This window comes from Macaca thibetana, chromosome 9, assembly GCF_024542745.1.
Source record: "Macaca thibetana thibetana isolate TM-01 chromosome 9, ASM2454274v1, whole genome shotgun sequence".
Taxonomy (NCBI): domain Eukaryota; kingdom Metazoa; phylum Chordata; class Mammalia; order Primates; family Cercopithecidae; genus Macaca; species Macaca thibetana.
Window position 1 is genome coordinate 75,309,237 of NC_065586.1, and position 15,856 is coordinate 75,325,092.

A 15,856-nucleotide genomic window follows, 5' to 3' on the forward strand; every position below is an offset into this window, starting at 1 on the left:
ACACCTATCAATCCCTATGTCCCTCCTGTCTTCCAAAAATGCCTAGAAACTGCTGCTCTATTGACGGTAGTTATTTCTTGTTTTCTAGTGTCGCTATTATTTGTCTACTGTACTTGGTTTTGCATTTTAGTCACCTGAATGATGTCTGGAAGAAGGCGGTTTCACTATTTTCAAATCTTTTTTTCACCACTTTATTGTCATTCAGATTACTACAAATGGTAAGTAGAAGCTTTGCAAAAGTAAAAACTGAGTGGTAGGAATCATTTTGGGAAAATATTCTGAACTATTTCAGTCCAATTAATATTTGATACTAAGCTTCTATAGCATCAGATGTTACTTATGTCAACATAAAGAGAAAATTCCTTTATTTTAAAAATTCTCCATTACCCCCATCTAAATATTGCCTGATAGTCACAGTATAAATTCAAGCTTGGAAAAACTACTGGCATCACTAAGTATCCACTGACACCAAAGTTCCTCTTCATCTTAGTTACACAACTACTGATGACCTGTTCTGACTGGTGACTGAGGGGAAGAAATAGAGAAATGAGTAAGATGGTTGGTAATACTTCAACACTTCTCAATGATTAATAAATTTGGACCCGTCGTCTCATCACTTAATCCTACCCAACATTTAATGCATGAAATTTCTAGTAAGAAAAAACAGAACCTCATAGATGGGTCTAATCAAATCAGCCCTTTCTAAAAATATGAAGGCTAGCAGTTGGTAACCTATATAATAAAAGGTCACTGTGTCAAAACCATGTAGTCCTTTCCCCTTTCCCCCACTGTATATCTGATTTGTGGGAAAGGGGAAATGAAGTAAGATAAACTTTAAATTAATACAAGCAAAAAAGAATAGTCAGAGATTTTCTTTTGATATCACATATGTAAATCAGAAACCAATATATAAATGATGCTCAGTGATTTAAAAATGTTCAGTTTATTTAAAATTCTTGTTTAGAGTCAACTTTATTTACTGGCTCCTTAACCAGTGAAACATTCTGAAATGTATTAGAGAATGGTTGTATGTTTTATGTATTTCATATCAAATATAATAAGTGACTTAATCAATTAACAAAAGTTCTTTGTTTGTGAATGATGAGAAAGACTGACACTAGCTTCGTATGGTTTTACTTTGGAAAGCTTTACAAATTTAAAGTAATAAATGTATTCATTTTCTTATTCTTTGCAGAAGTTCAATTTTAAAAAGAACATTACTGTTTTAAAATTTCAAAACATACAACATAGGCTGTGCTTGTAACATTTTCAGATTTGTCTGTGATAGCTTGATGTGATTAAGAGGAAGGAGAGTGGCTGTGAGTGGAGAAAAGAGGGAGAGAATATTCTTATAGTAAATGTTAGTAAAATTAAGAGAAATAATGGGTACTGTCACTCGCAATATAAAAACTTCTTGCTGTTTTAGCACAAGCTGGTGGTGATAAATTTTAGGTACAGAAAACATCAGAAAAATCAATAAAGTGTTCTAATTACTTTAAATCTACTTATTGTATGCTACTTTTTTTTTCAATTCAGAAATCTAAATATACACATACAGAGCAATTAGTAAAAACTAACATATGCCTTGTCCAAAAAAAGAGACATTTCCAAAAAAGGAGTTAGCCAAATACAATAGCATGATTACAGAATTATAGCAAGCTGAATATGTACACAGTATTATTTAAACAAACATCAGAAAGTAAAATAAATACACAACCCTCTCTTCCCTCATCAAATTACTTTCATAAAACCTAATATTGGTATTCCAAAGAACAAAAGTATAAAAACTACTGTATGGCTATTCACAACAGTATACACCCTGCTTGATTTCATTTCTTCAGCATCTTTCCTTCTAACACTCAGGTCCTACAGCAACTACTTTGTTGGATCAAATTAAGAAAAGTCTAAAAACTAATAGTAAGCTGTGATGGTTTGCACCTATAATCCCAGCTACTCAAGAGGCTGAGATGGGAGGATCCCTTGAGCCTGGGAGTTCAAGGCTACAGTGAGCCATGATCACGTCACTGCATTCCAGCTTGGACAGAACAAGACTGTGTCTCCAAAAAATATAGTAAGGCTTTATGACCAAGCATGGTGGCTCACGCCTATAATCTCAGCACTTTAGGAGGCCAAGGAAGGAGAATTGCTTGATGCCAGGAGTTTGAGACCAGCCTGGGCAACACAGCAAGATCTCATCTGGACAAAAAAATACAAAAATTAGCCAGGCATGGTGGTGTGCAACTACTGTAGTCCCAACTACTTGGAAGGATCACTTGAGCCCAAGAGGTCAAGGCTGCAGTGAGCCAAGATCACACCATGCCCTCCAGCCTGAGCAACATAGTGAGACTCTAACACATACACACACACAATAATAAGACTTTACATGAATGGTCATTGGTTATGATGTTCTTATTCTTTATAAGAGAAAATCTGTGTATACTGTTACAGCTGAATGGTATTTGGTATATGGCATGCCAGTCTTCCACATGTACTGAAGTTTAAGAAAGGCTTGGATCCAGTATGTATTCTGGATGTCGGGGGGAAAAAAAGGCTTGGAAACCAGGTTATCCTATTATTTAAAATATTTAAAATTACATTATTTTAGAAACAGAGAACCAAATACAATTTGATATTACCATAAAATTACCATAAAATAGTTTTGCTCTTTTTTCACTGTTTACACCTTTCCCCCCTACATTAAGTTGTGTAAGTACTTGAGAAACATACTTAACACTGAACTTCCCAATATATTTGGGAAGTTATGATATGAATGTTAAGTATAAAATAATACGGGTAGTTCATGTTAAAAGAACTCAGAGGAAATTTCCCTGCAGGGTAACTACAAAGATGTTTTTCATGCTGCATTTGTCCTGAGATGTAACTCATTCCTCTATCTCAATCATTACATTCTACTCATTACAAACACTCCTATGTGCTCTCTGAGCTCATCTGAAGAGAACGGAATTGAGTCGATGATTTGAGTTACGATTTTCTCCATTCTTCTAAAGACTGTACATAATTAGTACCATTCTAGATGACACAGGGACTTAGGGCTGAATTTTCTCCTGAAAACCAAATTGAGAAAGCCTGTGATAGACACTAGCACACCTCCTTCTCTTTCCCCCTACTCCCAGACTGCTCTGGCCTCAAACCTATCCTATCTATTTCACCAATGGCTGACACTGTCCTGTCTGCACCGACAGTGAGAAGCACCCACAGGGAAAAGTTATTTTAAAATATCCAACTTTATATATTTAAAGCCTCATCTTTCCTCATAAGCTATTTTCTCTTCCATTCCTACCTATGTCAAGCTCAGCATATAACAAGTCATCTTTTTGTGACATCAAAGTCTTCAAAAGTCTTTCTGGAGATCTAGAATCTACAATTTCTAAATATTTTGCATAACATATAAAGTGCATGTAAATTGAGTTATCCTACACCTGTGAACTGATGAGAATTATTCTGCTCAAACAGGCGGTGAAAACCTTTGCTTGACTTTCCTAAAAGGATAAACAAATGCTAAAGAAGGATCGCTTTCAACTACAGTGAGATTTTTGTGATATGTGCTAACTGGAAAAGGTACATTTTTACTAAGCCATAAATAATTTTAAAAGAATATCATTCCACAGTATATGGATCTTTTTCATTATACTGCAATGTAATTTGAAACTAGATTATTTTCCTTGCTAACACCAAGAAGCAACAATTTGTTTAGCTTATCTAGTGATGACCTTTTTCCTCTTACAGGTGACAATGATTCTAAAACAAGAACATCTGAAAACAGTTGAAAAAACTATCCCAACACTTCAGTACATTGGAAAAGTGGTCATATCACACTATACTATAGACCATGGGTTGGTAAATTTTTTCCATAAATGGACAGATGGTAAATATCAAGCTTTGTGGGCTATAGTTTCTGTGGCAGCTACTCTGCCACTGTAACAGAGAAGCAGCCATAGACAAGTAAAAGAATGATCTTGTGTTACAATAAACTTTATTTATGAACACTAAAGATTCATGTTAATTTTCATGTATCATAAAAGTCTTTTAAAAAAACATTTAAAATTATAAACACAATTCCTAGCTCACAGGTCATACAAAGCAGGCAGCAGGCTGGATTTGACCCACAGGCCATAGTTGGCTGTCTCTTAAACAGGCTTTTATACATTATGCAAAGTGTTTCAAATTCCAGAGACTTTGGAGACTTCGTTTTTTAGATTTCTCATTTTAAAACATATATAATACAAGTTTTCTTTCTGGATCAATATACTCACATGAGAGAAAATAATTCAGAAAAAAATAAAATTCCTTACTTAAAAAAAGGAAAAAGCTGTAAAACAAATGTTTCGTCTTAAAATATATTTAGGAAATGTACAATTAAAGATTAAAAATTTTATTCTATGCAACAAAATAATATGCATAAATCTGGTACATAATTTCTTAGTTTTTACTTTAGAAAAAAGACAGTTAAGAAAAAGGTTTATAGGCCGGGCGCGGTAGCTCACGCCTGTAATCCCAGCACTTTGGGAGGCTGAGGCGGGCGGATCACAAGGTCAGGAGATCGAGACCACGGTGAAACCCCGTCTCTACTAAAAATACAAAAAATTAGCCGGGCGCGGTGGCGGGCGCCTGTAGTCCCAGCTACTCAGGAGGCTGAGGCAGGAGAATGGCGTAAACCCAGGAGGCGGAGCTTGCAGTGAGCCGAGATCGCGCCAATGCACTCAAGCCTGGGCGACAGAGCGAGACTCCATCTCAAAAAAACAAAAAAAAAAAAAAAAAAAAAAAAAGGTTTATAAATTTCTCAGTCCCTTTTATACAAAGTTGCGACTGAAACCAGCAATCACTTAGGTGTACAACCATCAACTCTGAATATAATATGAATTATACCTAGGAACTGTAATTTACCAAGATGAGTTTTGCCTGCTTTTTGAAAAATGCACAATTATATCACAGAACGTTGTGTTTTCTACAATTTGTAACAATTTTGAAAAGGAAACTCCTGCCTCCATAATATAAGGAAACAAGAATACTCTTTCCATAGTCATCATCCTGTATTAAAAAAAAACTTTATAGTCTGATTTACCTTTGTCAAAGGTAAAATGATTCACATTTGCATGGATTACTCTGATTCTCAGTAGTTCCTAAACACAAAACAAATTTTGCATGAACCTTTACCTGGGTTTTCCAAAGCAAGTATTACACTGGCAGAAGTCCATGAGCTGAAGAAAAAGACACTGAATATAAAAGGTTTACCAACTTTATCCTTTCTAATTTTACAATAGCTTCAGGCATTGAGACCTAACTGGTTTCCTGTGCCTATCCATTGTGAACACATCTCAATCTTCTACTTGTAATACTCCTCAGCACCATATTTTTGTCGTTGCTTTATTGTGCGACGTAGAACATCCTTTCGTCCAATTTCAATCATGTGTTCTTCCCAAGACTTCATTTCATTATGATAACGAATTTCGTCCTCTTTAGCATGCTGAATATATAACTGAGAAAAAGTATAACTGTTAAAATGATTTACTTATTTTTTGAGATAAAATGATTATTTAAAATCGCAATTAATTTCTGGAAAGGTTCTGTATATACTTTAGAAATTACATTACCATTCTACATGTATAAAGGCAGACTGGAGAAGAAATATTTTCATGAGATAAAAGTTAGATGAGGAAAATGTTAAGAGATAGACTGTTATCTCTTTGAATGAAATTGTTACAAGTTCAGATCTTGAGGTGCAGGAAGGGGGCAAGAGCAGGGTATGACTGCCACTAAATACAGTGGACACTCAGGCTTATGAGTGCTGTGGTTTCAAATACCAATTTTATTTGCAGACAAAAAGTACCAAGAGAAAAATGTCAAACTGGTTCTGAGAATATGAAAATAATTTTAGAATACCAGTATTATTAGAAATATAAGGTTGTCTTCACATGAATCAAGCCTTGCCCTAATACATTCTCTCACAGATATCCTAACTAGACACTTGAGACTAACAACCATAATACTCACTTCCTTTTCAGAATCAGACAGATTTTTCCAGTTTTCCTTTACAGTCTTCAGCTTTTCCTGTAAAACAATATATGTTTAAGTTAAGGTAGATATGGGGACTACAGTGACCTTTATTATTCATTCCAACAACAAAAACTCAGATACCAAGAATTACAGGCAAGGCCTCATCAATTCTTAACATCTTTTCTCTCTAAACAAAAACTATCAAACTGTTACAATTTCTAAAAATGAATTGAATGAAGGTATACATTTTTGATTCAGAAATATTAATACTCAGGTATAATCTATATGTTGACATAAACTAACCTCAAAGTCTGTTTTTATTCCTTCCCTGTAGCTTTAGGTTTTATTTGAAAATCTGTGCTTCAGTGTTTAGATACAGTAATAAAAACAATACAACACAAGTCCAGTAAGTCTACTTAGCTGAACTTAATTATATGACCTGGAAAAGGTTATTTTACCTCCCTTGGGCTTGGCTCTTCATTTATAAAATTAAAGGGATAGAATTTTTTTGTTGTCGTTTTTTTTTGAAACAAGGTCTGTCACTCAGGCAGGAATGCAGTAGTATGATCACAGCCCACTGCAGCATTGACCTCCTGGGCTCAAGTGATCCTCCTGTCTCAATTTCTGGAGTAGCTGGGACCACAGGTGTGTACCACCATGCCTGGTTAATTTTTTAAAAACCTTTTTTTTAAAGATAGGGTCTTACCATGTTGCCCCAGGCTGGTCTTGAACTCCTGGAATCAAGCAACCCTCCCACCTCAGCTTCCCAAATTGTCAGCATTACAGGCATGAGCCACCGTGCCCAGCCAAAGATGTTTATTTTTGCTCTCCCTAAAATCCCATTAAACAAAGAAACCTTTTAAGGCATAAACCCACATGAACGAAGATAACAGAAGAGGGCACTGTCAACACAAAATTCTGGAAGCGAAAAAGCAGATGCATTAGTGGTAACTGACTTAACTGACAAAAGAAAGCTAATTGTTAAACGGACAGTGGAGAAAACCTAAAAGCAACTGATTTACAATACAGAATTCCCAAGTATCTCAGGAATTGGCAGCACCAGATAGGTATAAAACAGGTGAAGCTAAGGTTAAACACAAGATTGGCTGAAAGACTGTTTAAAAAAGAGATTAGGGCCGGGTGCGGTGGCTCACACCTGTAATCCCAGCACTTTGGGAGGCCGAGGCGGGCGGATCATGAGGTCAGGAGTTCGAGACCAGCCTGGCCAATATGGTGAAACCCCATCTCTACTAAAAATACAAAAAATTAGCCAGGTGTGGTGGTGCGCGCCTATAGTCCCAGCTACTAGGGAGGCTGAGGCAGGAGAATCGCTTGAACCCGGGAGGCGCACGTTGCAGTGAGCCAAGATCATGCCACTGCACTCCAGCCTGGGCCACAGAGTGAGACTCTGACTCAAAAAAAATAGAGAGAGGTTGGGTCGGGCATAGTGGTTCACAACTGTAATCCCAGAACTTTGAGGGGCTGAGGTGGGTGGATCACCTGAGCTCAGGAGTTCGAGACCAGCCTGAAGTAATATGGTGGTGATACCTCGTCTCTACAAAATACCCAAAAAATTAGCCAGGCTTGGTAGCACATGACTGTAGACCTAGCTACTCAAGAGGTTGAGGTGGGAAAATTGCTTGAGCCCGGAAGGCGGAGGCTGCAGTGAGCTGAAATAGTGCCACTGCACTCCAGCCTGTGTAACAGGCTGCCTGTCTCAAAAAAAAAAAAAAAAAAAAAGAGGTTAAATTTCTACCATGGCAAATTGTAGGACATTTATCCTCTCTAGAGAGTAAATTAGTGTCACTCTGTGAAAACCAGGTACAGGTACAGTTGAAGGAAATGGCACCATGCTAATAGCAGACAGATTAAGTTAAAATGTATCCAGCAGTTCAGGGGGAGGAAAAAAAAAAAAAAGGAAAGAAAGCTAAAGGAAAACAGTACGGAAAAAATAAGAAAATTAGAGGACCAGCTCAGAAGATGCATATACAAGTAGCAGGAGTTCTAAAGGGGAGGGAAAAAAGCACCTGATCACATTCAAAGGATGAATAATCAAAACAAGTTTTAAATTTCTCAAAAGCAGTACAAAAAGGTAGAAGAAAAGGAATTTTTACATTTGGAAGGAATATGTTTTCCAAACTAGAATTCTATGCCCAGTCTAACAAGTGAATGTGAGGATACAGACATTTTCAGACATGCAAAACTCAGAAACTTAATTTCCCATGCACCCTTACCGGGAAAGATGCTACACAAGAATCAGAGAAAACCAAAAAAGTAAACAACAGAAGCAAAAGAAGCACCACAAGGATAATGAAGGAGATCTCAAGATGTTAGCTGTATACTAGGATTAGAAGGCAACAGTCACACTGGAACAAACCCCAGTTTTCAGAATTAAACTGAAAGAAAAATACATCCTAAATTTACTAAAAGCTGGTGAATACTGAGAAGTTTGAGGGTGAACTATTGGTAAGTACAAAAAAAAAAAAAACACAAATCTAACTGAACAAAGACATAAGCAACTTCAGGGAAAATAAGTTTCGTAAGAAAGAAAAAATAACCATAGCATATGACATAGCTCAGCTGTGAATAAGCCTGCATAATCATAATCATAATACTATTAGCTTGGTGCAAAAGTAACTGCTGTGTTTGCCATTACTTTTAATGGCAAAGACCACAATTACTTTTGCACCAACCTAATACAAACACACAATACCGAGCTAACCAAAATTTTAACCATATTGGGAGGTAGAGGAATGGAAACATGAGAACCGTAGGATGACAGTTAAATGTATACTTTAAATGGTGGTAGGTAATGCTTAAAGCATAAGATAAACAATGATTTAAGTTGAAAAAAAAATCAAGAAGCAACAATATAAAATGTTATTTAGGGATACAGAAACAGAATTTGTAAAGTGAACTACAGATATAATAATCCCGAAGGCAGAATGCCAAAAATTTCATCTTAGATTAACATGGGTTAAGGATCTAAACATCCATTTCTCTTACCATGTCATATGATTCAAGAAAAAAAGCAACTGCCCATTTGGAGCTTCTAAGCAGCAAAAAAACAGGAAAGACTAAGCCACAGCAGGGATTGACAAGCTTTCTGTTTTCTTTGACACACTGATATGATGACATTCATAAGCATAACACATCCCTATGGGCATAACCAAAATTTTATTAAAAGATATAAATGACGCAACAGGTTACAATCAATTCCTCATAGAAAATATTGCAGCTCTACTCTCATTCTTTCTAGTGATTCTAAAACAGTTAAGAACTGCTGAAGCAGAAAAGCCTCCAGAAGAACTTTAACATCCCTACATATTTAAAAAAATGTTAAGTATTTATATTTAAAAAGTTGGCAATGTATGTATGTATGTGTTGGCAACTACATACCCAAATTGATTGTATGTGGTAAGAAAAAACATTTTTCTTAAAAGAGGGCCTTATCAAAAGAGTTTACCGTCTGGATATCCACTACTTTTCTTCACTACCTGACATACGGCACTCTAGACTTTTCCTGTCGAAGTATTTTTTAAATTAAACAAAAATGTATTTCAGCTTTACCTGCGGTGATTCACCCTTAGCTTCTTGGAATCTTTCAGCTACATAAACGTTATAAGCTGAACGAGGTCTTTTTGGTTTTCCAAGCTGTATTAACTCCTGAATTAAAAAAAATTGGAGGGTCGGAAATAGTGTTAATCTCCATGAGACTTAATTTTACCTACAGAAACTTTATTCACTAGTATGCATTACAGATTATTCCTTAAAGTGAATGTTATGATTCTTATATAGTGTGATTATTACATCTTGTGGTCAGAATTGTTTTGACAGCACTATTTTGAAAATTATATTAGATTTCACCAGTTATTTTCCATACAAAACCATTTCCTTTACCTAATATTTTCATAGTCTCCGTGAAATATATAACTGAATATATATGTACAAAACCTTTTTACAAGATAAAACAATCTCAAGCGCATCCTTGCAAGACACTACCGTCCCCTTGACCAAATCACTGCATGCTTCCACCACGACCCAAGAACAATGGACTATTTGTTTAATAATCTTTCATCTCATTCCATTCTCTGAATGTCTCCACCTTTAAAGCTCCATCGTTGTGTTAAATTGGTTTTACTAGTTACCAAAAGGGAAGAAACTATGGAAAAGAATACAAGTATCCCTTACTATCAGTTTAATTTCTGAGTTCAGGGAGTGATACTGCATTATCATACTTAAGTTTCTGAATTTGGATGGTAAGTAGTACCTGTAATTTATAAAATTCTGTGGCTCTTAATAGCAATTTGGCTATAATCAGTAACAAATTCAACTTTTATTCATAACTATAAGTAGGACTCCTCTGATTTAGTTTCTTCTCTCCGAATCTCTCAGTCACTAAGTACTGAAACTACTATAGACTCCAAGCACTTTGAAACTTAACTATTTCCCTCTTTGTTTCTAGAGCTACCACTAGGGATTTCTCTCCTGAGGGTTTTACTTGTAACTTCCTAGTCCTCACACTTCTCACTTGATCTCTGAACTAGCTGGTACTGGGAGTCAAGAACAACTACAAAAGAAAGAGAGAATGACAAGGGAAACTTTATAAACGTCCAGTTCTCGTTTCTGGTCCTCTCTACTCTTAGCACAGTGGGCTGGGCGCATTAAGGAGGAAGGGAGAATGAAAGAGGGAGGATATACTTTAGTAATCGCTCTTCCAAACAGCATCCTTATGTAGACACTCTATTTTTCACTCTTAGTATCTTTCTGGCTTCCTTTTACTGATCAGATCAGCCACCCTAAAGTAGCAGTACCATGGTCTCAAAACTGGGCGGGTCCTCAACCCTAGTGCTAGGACAGCTTAAAACATTAGGGTCAGGGAAAGATGTTTTGGCGTCTCACATTCAAGGGTGTAATCTAGTCTTTCAAAGAAATAGTTTTAACTCTGATGATCATTTTGTAATAGTGCAGGTACACGACTAGCAAACTGACCACCTCACAACTAATACTGGCTCCACGAAAAAAATGTGTAACTTTCAAACAATGACATTTATGTAAATTAATACATTAAGCTGGGAACTACAAATTTTGAACCATGTGAGGTTTTTAATAATTACTTCTTTGAAGAAAAAAAAAAAGAATTCCATTCTAAAGGCACTTAATTGATTAGATAAAATTGGCATTTTCCTGATGTGTTAATGAATTAATGCAGTCTACTCAGCAATATTCCATATCAAACTCACCATAATCTATAGAATAATTCAAATCAATACGTTATTCTAGAGAAGACTCAGAAGCAAAGATTCTTGCTACTCCTGGTTTGACTGTTTCATAACTCTGTTCCTGTAGTTTTCATTACTGTTCTACTAACTGTACACCTTAAATGTGGATACATCTGAAAGTAGCAACAAGGATTTCCAAACAGACTCAATGACAAGTGGTCCTAGTGGCTAGCTCACTTTTCAGAAGAGAACTATCCCACTTCTGCCTAACTGAAGAATACCTGATGACATTCTACCATATTGTATCTGCCTATTATTATTAAGAGAAAACTACCTATATTCATAGTTATATAAATCTCAATTCTTTACCATAAGAAAAAAGTATTTCAATGATACTCACTTTTCTTTTTGTCACAGCTTTCCTTTTTAAACGCTTGTCCAGGATTTCTTTTTCCAAAGATGTAATCTCATCTGGAGTTAGCTGTTCTTTAAATTTGCTTATTTTTTCTTTGTATACCTCCCACTCCGCCTTATAAGCATCTCGATATATCTATAAATAAAAAACCCAAATCAAGTCAAACTATTGCTGGCAAATTCAACACAGCACATGCCAGGGAAAGGCAACTGCGTGACTTCAGATAGAGAGATTTTATCACCAGGTGGAAATGTGCTCTAGGATGAGGATGTATATGGATTAAAACATACATTTTCCTTATACATACTAATCAAGGTGAGAGTATAGTAATCAGCCTCCATTTTCAAACTGCTGACACTTCTTCACCTTCACCCCATACATCCATATTCTCACTATGCAGATGAGAAGATATAAAGTTTCTTTGTAGATAACAGATTATTTTTTAAAAAGTCTGATCCATCTGGTCCTTTAAAGAACATGACAATAGTTCCTAACTGCAGAATAACTGGTCAGCCATGTTGAAAACTTATGTGCTTACTTTTTTCTCTGAATCAGGAAGTTCCCTCCAATGCTTGGCAATTCTTCTAACTAGTTCTGTAGTTTTTGCATCTATGGAATGAAATAAAATGAAAAAAGATGCCACAATTTTACATCTCAGGATAATTTCTAAAGATATCCAGGAAAGCACAATCCATACCACACATAACTTAATAAAATGATTTAACTTTCCTGTATCCAACTAATTTAAATGTAAGTAATTTATCCAACATTATTAAAAGTCTGTTATCTAACAACTAAGGAGTATATCATATACCACCAGAAACAGTCAACAGTTTGATTACTAGGTGTTTTTTTTTTTTTTTTTGAGACAGGGTCCGTCACCCAGGCTGGAGTGCAGTGGCACAATCTAGGCTCAATTCAACCTCTGCCTCCTGTGCTCAAGTGATTCTCCTGCCTCAGCCTCCCAAGTAGCTGGCACGACAGGTAGGCGCCATCATGTCCAGCTAATTTTAGTATTTTTTGTAGAGACGGGTTTTCGCTATGTTGCCCAGGCTAGCCTCAAACTTCTGAGCTCAAGCAATCCACCTGCCTCAGTCTCCCAAAGTGCTGGGATTACAGGCGTGAGCCACTGCACCAGGCTGATTACTAGTTTAAGAAGCTGGATGATTAATTGCTTCAAGTTTTTTACTTCCATATTTCAAGCAAAATACTTTTTCAAGTCTTTGAGGACTTATTAAACTTATAAAAACTAATAACAAAATACATTCTCAATTCATAACATTGCCTCGTATTTCAGTAACAGAAATATCATTTGGAAACAAACTATTCGAAATTCAATCTGTTATTCTCCACTTTCTTCTTCATCTTAACCGGAATGATGGCGTGCAATTAATTGATTTTTTAAAATACCTGTTAGTACTAACTCTTACATTTAAAAGATGTGGGTATTTAAGCATGTCTCTGAAACTAACTCCTTACCTATAATGTGAGCTGCTTTTTTTTTTCTTTTTTGAGAAAGGGTCTCGTTCTGTCACCCAGGCTGGAGTGCAGTGGAGCAATCATGGCTCACTGCAGCCTCAAGTTCCTGGGATCCAGTGATCCTCTCACCACAGCTTCCCAAGTAGCTGTGACTACAGGCACTGTGCCCCGACGCCCACCTCATTTTTTGTAATTTTGGTAGAGACAGGATTTCCATGTTTCCCAGGCTGGTCTCGAAGGGCTCAAGCAATCCACCCACCTTGACCTCCCAAAGTGCTGGGATTACAGGTGTGAACCACCTCACCCAGCCTAATGTGAGCATTTTTTATTATAGTTCGTTAGATTTTCACAACTGCCCTGTGATGCTTTAGAAATCATAAGGAAAAAAAATAGCTATTACCTTTACACTATAACCTAAAATAACAGCCCTACAGGCTTTCTAGGGCATCAACAAACATCCTACCTGGAAATGTTTTTTTTTCAGGAACCCAAGACAAGAAAGGATTTATCCTTTACAACCCACCATCCCCTTGGCAAGGCTGAGGTCTGAATCAAAGAACCAGAGTGGCTCTGAACTCCTATGATGGAAACGTTTATGTTTTCTTATCTTGAAAGCTCCTGAAAGCAGCAGTAATTTGCATAGAACTTTACAGTTTATGGATGCTTCCACAGAAGCTGCAACGTTATTAACAATTCCCTGAGGCAGAAAAAGGAGGAGCTAAGCAAGAGAAAATAATTCATCAGTGGTCCTCTAGACCAAAGGCAACCAGGCCCGAAATTCAGCTTTTTTATCGTCTTCCTAGGGTGCTTTCTACACTACACGATATTTTTAAAATACCGTTTATTAGTTCTCACTTATATTGAAAGTATGTTCATTTGGTATAAAATAGAACTTCCTATTTTACAGACATCAAATGATTGTTCCTGCAGTCACTGAATGCTTTAGTACTGCAATTCAACATTGCTATTTAACTGCTTAATGGCATTTTTATTACATGAGAAAAGGGTACAAGCCCCCAAACACCTTACCTGGGTTCTGAGCTCTATATATGGGTAGTTGTTGTTTAGAAAATCGAAGGTAAGAACTTACAGGTTTCTTTGGACAACTTGCCAAGACAGATGAAAACCACTTCGGTAAATACACAAAACTACATATGAAAAGAAAATAACCAGTATCAGATGTTTAACTGTCAATATGCACATGTATATTATGAGCATAGATCCCAAATAAGAGATGTCATCAAGATACTCCTATGTCTCCAACGCCTTCAACAAGAATGCTAGAGAATTATTAAAACCCTGTCCTAAACGGAGGAGAGCGACTGCAGGACGGAAGTCTCAAAGCCCTTACCTCCTAGGAAGGGCAGAGAGTGGAGGAAAGCGTCTATACTCCAGCTCCTGGGCCCCGCCTCCTCAATGCCTAGATGGTGGCCAGACACTCCGCGCGAATTCGCAGAGGCGGCGCAATGGATCCAAAGCTACAGTGAGGAGGGGTGGGAGGAGCGAGCGGAGGGTAGCAAGAAACAAGGTACGGGGTATTAAGGGAGTCAAGGCCTGGTCTCAAAGCCACAGTCCCCTTGGCAAGGTCGAGGTCTGAATCAAAGAACCAGGGTGGCTCTGAACTCCTAGGAGGGGCAGACAGTGAAGGATGGGGTCTACATTCCAGCCCCGGGACGTCCTGGGCCCTGCCGCCCCCTAGGGCACAGGCGAGCGGGCCTACCTGAAGGGGGAGCGCAGTCGACTCCCACAGCCGCTGCACAGCTCCGCTCCGGACCTTCCCAGCGCATTCAGCACGCCCCACATGCTCCGGAGAAACGCCATCGCTCCAGCGGATGAGGCAGTGACCCGGCCCCAATATCGGAGAACCTCCTGACACTACAGAAAAACCCCAGCAATCACAACTGGAACCCGCGTGCGACCCTCCGGTGTTTCTTATCATGCCCGCCACTAGTGAGGCACTATGGGAAATCTGTTAACATCCGGTCGGTAGATGGGGGCGGGGCAGGGCGGAATTGACGCAGGCGCGGGAGAGCGTCCCCGGTGGGCGGCACTGCGTGGGAGGAAGAGGCGCCGCGGAGATGAAGGGAAACCGCAACCCGCTAGCCTGCGGAGGGCTCTGGCCTCGAGGGGGCGCTGCTGAGCCGCCTCTGGCCCCGACGGCCCGGAGCAGTGGGTTCCTCTGCCCGGCCAGGAAGGTGATGGAGGGACCGCGGCGGACGCACCCCGACCCGGCGTTGGCCGGTGTCCGCCCGTGACGGCCACAAAGGCTGTACGTAACAGACAGTCCTGCATCCAGGACCCCGAGGTCCGATCGGCAGGTGCTGTGCGACAAGCGCAGCGTCTCAGTTTCAAGCCAGGGCTGGGAGCTCGGAGTTCAGAAATAGTACCGGGAGAGGAGGGGATTCGCAAACTTAAAACTGCAGATTCCAAGCCTTTACCGCAGAGCTTAATTCCGTGTGTCTGTGTGGGGCCCATTAATCTGCATTTTAGCGAGTTCCCCAGAGTCTGACAAGTTCTAATGTCTGTGGTCTTGGGACCACATTTAAAGCAATATAGTTTTAGACTGTTTATTCTGCCATCTACTGCAGTCTTCCAGTCTGGCCTCCAGCCTGCTTAATTTGAGCGGAGGAAACTGACTAGTTGTCCACAGTCTCTAGTCTCAATTCTCGTTCCAGTATTAACATTAACGACTTGGGAATATTGCATTCCCTCGTTAAGATTCAGT

At 38.3% G+C, this 15,856-nt stretch overlaps 2 protein-coding genes across 3 annotated transcripts in view; both read right to left on the minus strand.

Annotated features, from left to right (window-relative positions):
- Positions 1-15,856, minus strand: part of PHYHIPL (phytanoyl-CoA 2-hydroxylase interacting protein like) — a 1,239,789-nt gene that overhangs the window by 879,867 nt on the left and 344,066 nt on the right. The gene's annotated exons all lie outside the window — the stretch shown is intronic.
- TFAM (transcription factor A, mitochondrial) lies at positions 911-15,477 on the minus strand. Of its 2 annotated transcripts, none has more exons than XM_050803082.1 (7): positions 14,852-15,477; positions 14,222-14,279; positions 12,191-12,261; positions 11,638-11,787; positions 9,586-9,681; positions 6,013-6,069; positions 911-5,497 (listed from the first exon to the last, which is right to left on the minus strand). In XM_050803082.1, the coding sequence occupies exons 1-7, from the start codon at positions 15,068-15,070 to the stop codon at positions 5,345-5,347; spliced, it is 804 nt and encodes a 267-aa protein (XP_050659039.1). In that variant the 5' UTR covers positions 15,071-15,477; the 3' UTR covers positions 911-5,344. The 2 variants fall into 2 exon arrangements, with proteins under 2 accessions (XP_050659039.1, XP_050659040.1); XM_050803083.1 differs by having other exon boundaries at positions 14,161-14,279.